Source organism: Phalaenopsis equestris, unplaced genomic scaffold (genome assembly GCF_001263595.1).
Source record: "Phalaenopsis equestris unplaced genomic scaffold, ASM126359v1 Scaffold000766, whole genome shotgun sequence".
NCBI classification, from domain to species: Eukaryota; Viridiplantae; Streptophyta; class Magnoliopsida; order Asparagales; family Orchidaceae; genus Phalaenopsis; species Phalaenopsis equestris.
Genome location: NW_018165206.1, coordinates 279,546 through 290,737, shown reverse-complemented (window position 1 = coordinate 290,737; position 11,192 = coordinate 279,546). Strand labels below are relative to the sequence as shown.

The following is an 11,192-nucleotide window of genomic DNA, read 5'->3' as shown; positions in this document are numbered from 1 at the left end:
ATTTGGTATCAGAGCTATCCCAAGCGTAAATCCATCCTAGGGTTACCAAAATCCAACTTTTTTTTTTTTGCATCCTAAATCAGCCCCCTACACCCTCTTTCACCTCCCAAACCTATGTCCTAGCCAAGTGTTGAAAACCAATCAGAAACTTACCATGAAAGAGATTCGGTGGAAAATACTCCTACGTCAACAAAGACTTCCTGAAATTAAGGAAGGAACCCATTTAGAGATCATTGTTGATTGTGATAGTGAGATTCGAAGAGGAGAGAGGGAGAAAAACTTGAATCCCTTCCATAGGGATGATTCCAGTGAAGAGGATAGGCCACGGAGCTTTGGAATTTAGCATCAAAAGAGGCCGATGGATAGATTGACTTTTGGAGGGCATCAAGATATGGGAGTAAATGTAGACTTACTAGATTTTGAGGGGAGAATTAATCTGGATAACTTCATTAAGTGGTTGCAGACTGTTGAGAGGATGTTGTAGTATAAGGTTTCAGCTAATATGAGAGTAAAGCTTGTTGCCATGAAGTTGAAGCAAAGTCTCTCTTTACGGTGGGTGCATATGAAGAGAGTGAGGCGAAGAGAATGTATGAACAAGATCAAGAAGGAAATGCAGAGAAACTATCTACCGCCACACTGCCGTCAGGGTGTGCTCTTAGGATGCATCACTTACATCAGAGGGAGTTGTCGATAGAGAAGTTTATGGCAAAGTTTGAGCATGTTGAAATATGAGCTGAGGGAGCCAAAGGAGAATACCATAGCCAGGTATTTTGGAGGACTGAAGTCAGCCATCAGCCATGTCGTTCAGTTACAACCTTATTGGTCATTAAGTGATATTCAAACATTGTTCATAAAAGTGGAAAAATAACAAAAATAGATCAAGATCCCTCTGTTATTCAGATAGCCATTCACAGTATGAGGTGCCAGTACGAGCAAATCTGAGGTGTGAAAACTATCCAGAAAGATGATGGAGCTTATTAGAGTGGACAAAAGCCCAAGAGTGGTACACCCAACATGGTGGCCATAAGGCAGTGTCAAATGTCATTGGTTCAAACATATCGCCTCTAGTTGCTCTACTATCAGAGTTATCTCTTTGACTGAGCAGGGAGTCATAAAAGAAATGAACAATGGTACTGGAGACATAGAAGATAGTGAGGATTTGCAGGACCAACTTCAAGCTGATGAGGGTGAGAAACTTATGGTTCAACAGGTCCTTCACATTAAATTTACGAGAGCAGTAATAGCTTCACCACAACATCTTGTATGCCAATTGCACTGTGAAGAGAAATGTGCGCAACATTATCATCGATGGAGGTAGTTATAAAAATGTGATATCTATACAGATGGTGGATAAGTTGAGTTTTGCTACTTAGAAATATTCCCAATCATATTCTCTGATTTGGTTGAGAAAGGGGAATAGGGTTAGCATTGATAGGAGATGTCTCCTAGAGTTTTTTGTTAAAGATCAGTTACATGACCTAGTGTGATGTGATGTTGTACCCATGGATGCCTATCAGTTCCTGTTGGGGAGACCATGATAGTTTGATCACAAGACTCAGCATAATGGATTCAAAAACTTTTACTCCTTCAACAAAGAATCACATAATTGTCCTACCTTCTGCAAAGTCTGGGGTTATAAGTGCTCTTGCCATGAGAAAGGCACCAGTGGAATTAGTTTTGATGATGTTAGAGGGCAGTGAACCAGAAGAGCCAATATTAGACACAAGACAGCCACAATAAAGAGATTTTCATGATATCCTAATCAACGACTTACGACCAAGGCTACCACGTTACGGGAGGTTCAGACTGCCTTCACTTCAGAAATAGACACAAGACAGCCACAATAAAGAGAGTTTCATGATATCCTAATCAACGACTTACGGCCAAGGCTACCACCGTTACGGGAGGTTCAGACTGCCTTCACTTCAGAAAGGAATGAGCCAACTTGAAGTTAATTTTAGAGGACTTTGAAGAGTACACTTGCACGAAATTCCAGCTCGGTTTAGTAATGTACCTACAAATAGTTGGACAGATAGAGATAGTTATTAGCATTTCGAGAAACTTTCTCAAGTGTTCTAAGGGATTGTGCATCCAACAATGGATCCAGATGCTTAGTTACTCGAATTTCGAGAAACTTTCCCAGGTGTTCAGGAGAATAGTGTATCCGACGGTGGAATCCAAGTGATTCTAGAGATGCAGTCGAAGACCCTCCAATCCCAAAAGGTTATGACCGCTCCGCTACTTCAATGTTGTTGCCTTTATGCTATATTATGAGAAGTCAGAAGCTTCAACAAATGAGGTCAAAGCTCCAACAACCCCGCTAGACTAATGCAGGAGTGTACAGGGTCTTGTGGCCCCGTGTTTGCCAGGAACACAGCATCCGATTCCTGCGATTGGAGAAAAACTGAACTGAACACCTTTAATTTTATTTTCTTTCTAATTTTCACATGTTTCATTTATCCTTCTTTCCTTTCTAATCCTTTATTATTTTCTTATTTTCCAATTATGCATTTTGCTTCTCTGAAACTTCTAAATTTATGTTGACTAGGGTTTGGACTTTTAGTTTTGTTGTTTTTAGTTCCGAAACATTTGTCGGTGCCTCTTTTTCCTTTACACGGGTTGTACATCATCCAAGTGGTGCTCCAGTTGTATCTTGGTCTCTAGGTGGAGCTTATTTTCTTCTACCCTTCCCCCACTCTTGCCTATATTGATTCCCTCCAAACTCGTCATTATCCCCCTTGCTTCCGCCAAAGAAAAACAGCCACATTGCTGGTTTCCCTCAGCCCTGCTGCCACCAAGCCCCAGGTCCCATCATTCCTGACATTCTTCGTCTTCCAGCTTGCTGCGGTCACCCAGAAATTACTGTTTTCCCCTCAACCAGCTGCCATCCCACCCCAGTACCAGCAGTTTCCCCTACCAGCTTGCTAGCCGTCTCCTACCCATCAACCCGGGTGGTCCAAACCCTTAACCGGTACCACCTTACCCTAGATCAAGCCCATGTTCTAGTGTTGTGTGTTGTTTCATTGCAATTTCAGATTTTCATGTTTCTTTGTTGTATGTTCAGATTTGAATCCATTAATAATATTTGCTTCCCATTCGATGTTTGTTAAATTCCGGTATCAAGTCCTAGCTTAATTCAAGTTCAAGTTGTGATTGACTTGTTGGATGACTCATTGATTTTATCTGGATTTAATTGGATAAAAAACAGTCAGATTTTCTAGCGATCCTTAGCCATTCAGTTGGATTCACAGCCCTAATGCTAAATATGGGTTTGAAGATTTATGCATGCAACTAATGTAATAACTTGGCACAGAAAGAAAGAGAATTACCCTTTCTAGAATTCCTGATTGGACGTCTGGCTGAAACCTGCGCATATTCTTAAGCATTTCCAATTGCTACAACGTATTTAATGGTGAGTCAGTTTTGTTAACAATGTGCTTTCTTAATAAAAAATGGGAATGTAAATACCTGCTCGTGAAGCTTGTGTTGATGGTGCATTTTATCCACAAACTCACCTGGCTTGAGTTCAGCCTCATCAATGGCCATCTCTTCCCTGTCAGTTTCGCTAAACAATGAATTTACTTTCATATGACAATTTGTAGTGTGCTATGCTGCAAAACTAAGGCAAAAAGGATATATGAAGAACTAAAAAACACATTTTTACCAGAACACTAAGAAATAACAAAATCTGAAGTGGGAATCTGTCACAATATTTTCCAGCAAAATTAAGCTTCTTAGAGATTTTGAAGCAAGTTCACTATGGAAAAAGATATATGGTTTGATTCCGCTCTCTTTCTATTTCAAAGTTTTTATATATTTAGATTTAATTACCTGATATTTATGCAGAATAACCACTACTATGACATCAATAGATGTAGTTTGTCCAGCCGTGAGAAAACACTTCTTCCCTTTCTTCTATCATGTCTGAAAATACAAATGATTCTGCTACCTCCACTCAGCCCTCCACCCTGCCGTCTGATTCCACACGACTCTCCTCTAGAACCACCGAAAATCATCCAGCCCAGATCACCACAATCTGGCTCAATGGTGACAATTTTCTATACTGGTCACAATCGGTGAGAATTTACATTAGAGGAAGAGGGAAGATAGGCTACCTAACAGGGGAAGTCCGTGAGCCAGCCACTACAGATCCATCCCACGCAACCTGGGATGCAAAAAATTCCATGATAAAGACCTGGTTGGTGAACTCAATGGAAGAGGAGATAGGCGCAAACTGCATATGTTATTCTACTGCCAAAGAACTCTGGGAGAATGTGGCCCAAATGTATTTGGATATGGATAACCAATCACAGGTTTATGAACTTTTCCTGAAACTTGGTGATAATAGTCAAGGTAATGATTTTGTCACAAAATATTTTAATTTTTTGAAGAGAATATGGCAAGACCTAGACTTATTTAACGATCAAGAGTGGAAGTGTCCTGACGATGCTAGTAGGTATAAGAACATTGTTGATGCAAATAGAATTTTTAAATTTCTTGCTGGTCTTAATGGGGATTTTGACGAGGTAAGGGGTAGAATTACTGGGAGAAGTCCCCTACCTTCAATCCATGAGGCTTTCTCGGAAGTACACCATGAAGAAACTCAAAGAAGAGTAATGCTCAACAAGAAACCCACTCCTACCAGCATACCTGAGACCTTGGCATTCAATTCTGAAGTTCATATCAACAAGTGGAATGCTCCACATCCACAAAAGTATGAGGAGAAAACTTGGGTGTTGTGTGATCATTGCAACAGGCCACGACACACTAGAGAAACCTGTTGGTATCTAGATAGGAAACCTGCATATTGGAAGCTACGGAACAAGCGCCAGGCACCTACCGCAAACACAGCCGCACACTGCCGCTGAACAGATCAGCCCATTTAGCAAGGAACAAATCGATCAATTTCTGAGTCTGCTAAACCCCAATTCGGCTACTGGTACTCCACATTGTTCCCTGGTACATGCAGGTAGAAAATTAAACATTTGGATTATTGATTCCGGAGCTTCTAATCATATGCCAAATTTACACCAATTATTTTATTCATATAACCCATGTTCTGGCCATAAAAAAGTTCGTATTGCTGACGGTAGTTTCTCTTCTATTGGTGAAAAAGGAAACATTAACCTGCCCAAGAATATAGGTCTTAAATCTATACTCCACATTTTGTGAATCTTCTTGTGTCTTTCAGGACCAGAAGTCGGGGATGATGATTGAGAAAGCTAAAGAGACAGAAGAACCTTACTACTTTGCGAACACTATTCCTAATAATAAAAAGTTCAAGCTTACAACACTATGAGTTTGAACCCTGCATTAGAAAAAAAAATGGAATGACATCTTAGATTAGGTCATCCAAGTTTTCCTTATTCAAGACATTTATTTACTCATATGTTTAAGGGTGTTAATTGCGTCTTACTTCAATGTGAAACTTGTTCTTTGACAATAAGTCATCGAATAAATTTTGCTCCAAAACCATACTATCCTTCAAAACCCCTTTTTCATGATCCATAGTGATGTTTGGGGATCTTCAAAAATCAAAACATTATCTGGGAAAAAGAGTTTTGTGACTTTTAATGATGATCACACCAGAATATGTTGGGTTTATCTTATAAGCAAGAAATCAGAAGTTGAAAAACTCTTAAGTTGAAAAACTCTTTCAAGATTACTCTTTCAAGATTTTTACAACAAGATTGAAACTCAATTCGAAATATAAATATGCATCCTTAAAACAGGCAATGGAACTGAATACTTTAATGAATGTTTAGGGGAGTTTTTAATAAACAAAGGTAGAATTCATCAATCCACATGTCGTAACACTCTATATCAAAATGAAATTATTGAAAGAAAAAATAGACATTTACTTGAGGTTGTTCTGGCTATTATGTTTTCAATGAACATTCCTAACTATTTATGGGGGACGCCATTTTAACAACATCATATTTAATAAATCAAATGTCCGCTCGAGTTTTACAATATACAAATCCTCTAAACAAACTGACAAACAGTTTTTCAATTCCACGAATGTCTTCAAATATTCCTTTTAAATCTTTGAATGCACATTTTTGTTCATCTTCCAAATAAATTTCGATCAAAATTGGATCTAAAATCTGAAAAATACATTTTTCTTGGATATGCTTCAAACAAAAGAGATTACAAATGTTTTAACTCTGTCACAAAAAAAAACCTACATTAGTATGAATGTGATCTTCATGGAAAAAATTAATTTTTTTCACAAAAATTCCACTTCAAGGGGAGCATAATACAAATAGAGATGATTTTTGGCACATTTCTGATCCACTACCTAACATGAAATACACCTGAAGTTTTTAATAAAAATGAATCGAAAATAGTCATTGAAAGTAATAAAAACCAGAAGAATCCTAGTCAAAAGACACCAGAAATTATCTTACCCGAAACAGGGGGAGAAATACTGCAGCATAAGATAACAGAAACTCTGGTTTATTCCAGGAAAAGACTTCATAAAAGGAAAAATGTTCAAATTGAATCTTTAGTTCCCTCCCAATCCAAAGAACCGAATGATGGTCCTCAAGAAACACAAGTAATTTCCAATCATGACCTTATTTTTTCATCAACAAAAGCTCAAGATTCAGAGGTTATGAATCTGGTCTTCCTATAGCCTTTAGAAAAGGAACACGTTCTTGTACGATTAAACATCTCATTACAAAATATCTATCCTACAAAACAATCTCACAAACAATAAGTTTTTTTGTCAAAAATTTATAATTTGTCTGAACCCAAAACAATACAGGAAGCACATAGTAATTCGAATTGGAGAATAGCAGTAAAGAAAAAGATGGATACTCTGTTAAAAAATGAAACCTGGGAAGTTGTCACTTTGCCAAGAGACAAGTCTACTATTGGTTGTAAATGGGTCTTCACTGTTAAAGTCAAAACTGATGGGAGTGTCAAAAGATATAAAGCATGACTGGTAGCGAAAGGATTCACTTAGACTCAAGGAATTGACTATCAAGAGACATTTTCTCCAGTAGCCAAGATAAATTCTATTCGTGTTCTACTGTCCATAGCAGCAAATCGTGATTGGTCCTTACATTAGCTCGACGTTAAAAATGCCTTTCTAAACAGTGAATTAGAGGAGGTATTCATGGATCTTCCACCAAGATTTGAGAAGAAGTTTGGAGAAGACAAGGTGTGCATATTGAAGAAATCCTTGTATGGGCTCAAGCAATCTCCTCGCGCCTGATTTAAAAAGTTCGGAAAGGTGATTAAAAAATACGGATATACTCAAAGTGAAGTTGATCATACTATTTTCTACAAACAATCAGAAACTGGTAAACTTGATATACTTATTGTCTATGTCGATGATATTATTCTTTCAGGAGATGATGCTAGAGAAATTGAGACATTAAAAGAAAGATTGATCATAGAATTCGAGATTAAAAATCTTGGGTCGGTAAAGTATTTTCTTGGTATTGAATTTGCCAGATCAAATGAGGGGGTTTTTATTAATCAGCAGAAGTATGTACTCGACTTGCTCAGTGAAACTGAAATGCTTGGGTGCAAAGAAGCTGAAATTTCGATTGAACCAAATAAAAAACTACAAGTGACAAATGAAATAGATGGTGTTAATAAAGAACAATATCAGAGACTGATGAGAAGGCTAATCTACCTTTCACACACTCGTCCTGATATAGCTTTCACTGTTAGTATTGTAAGTCAGTTTATGAAATCTCCAAACCCTCATCACTTGGAGGCTGTGTATTGGATCCTTAGGTATCAGAAAGGAACGTCTGGAAGAGGACTATTGTTCAAGAAAAATAAATATTTACAGATAAAAGCATTTACAGACTCAAATTGGGCTGAGAGTATTACAAACAGAAGGTCAACCTCAGGGTATTGTACGTTTCTAGGAGAAAACTTAGTAACCTGGAGGAGAAAGAAGCAAGGTGTCGTGGCAAGAAGCAGTGTTGAAGCTGAATTGAGATATGTGGCTCATGGGATATGTGAAGTTCTATGGATTAGAAGAATTCTTAAGGAATTAAAAATTCATAGTCCACCATCAATGAAGGTGTACTGTGATAATAAGTCTGCAATCGCCATCACCCACAATCCTGTTCTTTATGATCGAACAAAGCACGTAGAGATAGACACCCACAATCTTGTTCTTTATGATCGAACAAAGCACGTAGAGATAGACAAACAGTTTATCAAAGAAAAAATTGACAAAGGAGATATCTGCATGGTGTACATTTCTCCCCACAACCAAGCAGCAGATAGTCTAACGAAAGGTCTTCACAAGAGACAGTTCAACAGTTTAGTGTGCAAGTTGACGCTAAAGGATATTTTCATGCCAACTTGAGGGAGAGTGTTGAAAATTCAAATTGATTTATAGCATTAATGGTTTTTTCCTTTTATAGATTAATGTGCCGCTGTACAAATCTTGCATAACTAGCTATGTAATATAATATGAAATAATTGTAAGCAATTAGTTAATTTCCTTATTTAAGATATAAGCAATTAGGTAATTTCCTTATTTAGGAGGTGGTATTTGTACCTTGTAAAGCATCAAAGTATGAAGAAAGTATTTTCCTCTCTTTGTTTATGTTTTCAGCAATTTAATTTTAGGCTTTATGCAAACTAGATCAATCTAAGTGACTCTAATGAAGTTGACAATTTGGAGTAACAGTTTTTCTTAGCCCCTCTCGGTGGTCATAAGAAAATTGGAGTTTAGTATTACAACAAGTCCTCTAACCACACAAAAAACCCGGTGTTTGCAAATTTTCCTAACGATCACACCAATCAAACAGTAATATTCTCAACTCTTAAGTAGTGTGTGTTAACCTAATTGTTCACTAGCATACTCTCGTGATGTTATATCACGAACCATTTTAATTTCATAAGTTATTAGTTCAAGACTAAATTAAATTCAAAAGTTTAAACTATTAACTTTTAATCAAATTACATATAATCACAAAACAAAAATTTCACAAAACTCATAAAATTCAATTAAAATGAGAGAAAAGTTTAGGTCCTACTCATTACAAATCAAAATAAAATAAATTTCATTGCAAAATTAAAGTTTAAGAAAGTTAGAACGATCTCACCAATGTTCTCCACTACCATTTTGAGTGCAAAAATGGATACAAACTCACACTTACACTTGTTCTCACTCAAGAGAACCCTTACATTCACAACACTCCTCTGGATTCCTCATTTGAAATACTCTAGCTGCTCCCAAGTATACTCCTCCCTATCATTGGTCTTCAATCACCTTTATTCTCTTCTCTTCCTCTATAATGTTTCATACCTTCCAATTCAAGCATCTCGGTTGAAACGAAGCAAAATAAATATCTCAAAACTGTAACCGGTGAAGGCGTTGGCCCCTGGCACAAGGGTGTCTGCGGCTATCCTCGGACACCTGGACACCCAACTGCAAAGGGACACCACAATCTAGTGAGAGGGCGCTCTGGCAGCTCAGCTTAGCTCAGCTCGTTTTGAGTCCAGTTCATATCATTCACTCCCCAAGTTGCCTAATCACTTGTTCATGCATATACAATCACAATACCATGAAAAGCATAAAAATATATAAATAAAGATAAAAATATCATAAAAATAATACATATATTTGATAAAAATAAAATATTCTCAAACTTAAACAATATTTGCCCTGAAATAATTTAATATTTAAGCTAAAATTTTTGAAAAATTAATGGTAGACTATAATTTAGAATTGTTGTATTCTTTAGTAACGAGACAAATAAATAATTCAATATGCACAAATCTTCTCATAAGATTAAATTTTCTTAGAAATCCCTAATATCCCAATATAATTTATATCAACCATTTCTTTATAAAATTAACCATAAATTACTTATATTTGGTTGATTAAAATAAAATTATTTCTCAAGTATATAAAATTCAAATTGACTAATCAACTAAACAACGTTAATTCAATCATTATCCTTTTGAATACAACATTCTAAATTAGGAGTTAAAGAAATTTTTTATTCTTTGATTTTTAGAAAAGAAGACTGGTATCAACTTGCACAAATCTTCTCTTAAGATAAAACTTTTTTAGAAATCCCTAATACCCCAATATAATTTATATCAACTTTTTCTTTATAAAATTAACCATAAATTACTTATATTTGGTTGATTAAAATAAAATTATTTCTCAAGTATATAAAATTCAAATTGACTAATCAACTAAACAATGTTAATTCAATCATTATCCTTTTGAATGAAAAATTCTAAATTAAGAGTTAAAGAAATTTTTTATTCTTTGATTTTTAGAAAAGAAGAGTAGTATCAATTTTTTTATTCCAAGCTTACCTCAAGTTTCTGCCAATTGCAAGAAAAGATCTACCAAAAAACAGAAAGGAATCTCACCGTCTTCTTTCATATCCAAAATAATTAAATCAGTTGGGAAAAAGAACTTATCAATCTTGACTAGGACAACCTCTATAACCCCAAAGGTAAAGCCTAAGAAAGAACAAATGATTGAAAGATCATAGTGGTAGGTTAAAACATTTCTAATCCTAGTCAGTCAAAATTTGAAAAGGAAGTGAATTTATGCTAGCTCCTAAATCACACAATGCATTTCCCATAAATTGGTCTCCTATAATGCATGAAATGTTAAAAGCACCCATATTTTCATTTTTGTGGGAGTTTTCTTTGAATTATAACACTATAATTCTTAGTAAATATCACAATTTCAAAATGGGAATATCTACTTTTTTTATTTAAAAATCCATTCATAAATTTCATCTAATTGGCTATTTGTTCAAAAGCTTCCAAAAATGGAATGTTAATAATGATTTTCTTGAACTCTTTTAAGAATTTAGAGAATTGTTGATCCAGTGTTTGCCTTATTATTCTCTGAGGAAAAGTGGTGGAGATCTCTCAAGTTTTTTCCTAAGATATGAGGGTGTTTTTCCTGAGTCTTTTGAAGGTTTTTCAATAGGTCTCCCAAACTCAAATTCTCATAATCTAGCTTTCTCTATGATCATCCCTTCCAACTCCTCCTCACTCCTAATTTTAATGAATTTGTACTGCTCTTCACCCTGATCCTTAGGATTTAGCTCAGTGTTGCTAGGCAATGCCCCTCGCATCTATGACTAAATGAGTTAGCTAATCGTCCTAATTGTGTCACTATATTCCTTATGGCTACAGCTTGACTCTGTAGTTAAATTATCATATTCAAGATTAAGTTT

General features: G+C 35.9%; 1 protein-coding gene across 2 annotated transcripts in view; it reads right to left on the bottom strand.

Moving 5' to 3' along the window:
• Positions 1-3,219: 3,219 nt before the first annotated feature.
• Positions 3,220-11,192, bottom strand: part of LOC110031094 — a 33,761-nt gene continuing 25,788 nt past the window's right edge. The window contains exons 5-6 of one of the 2 annotated variants that reach the window (XM_020734138.1): positions 3,469-3,565; positions 3,220-3,395 (exon numbers count right to left, since the gene is read on the bottom strand). In XM_020734138.1, coding sequence (XP_020589797.1) covers positions 3,246-3,395; positions 3,469-3,565 — 247 coding nt within the window. In that variant the 3' untranslated portion in view covers positions 3,220-3,245. The remainder of the gene's footprint in view (positions 3,396-3,468; positions 3,566-11,192) is intronic. The other variant, XM_020734139.1, reaches the window with a different exon arrangement.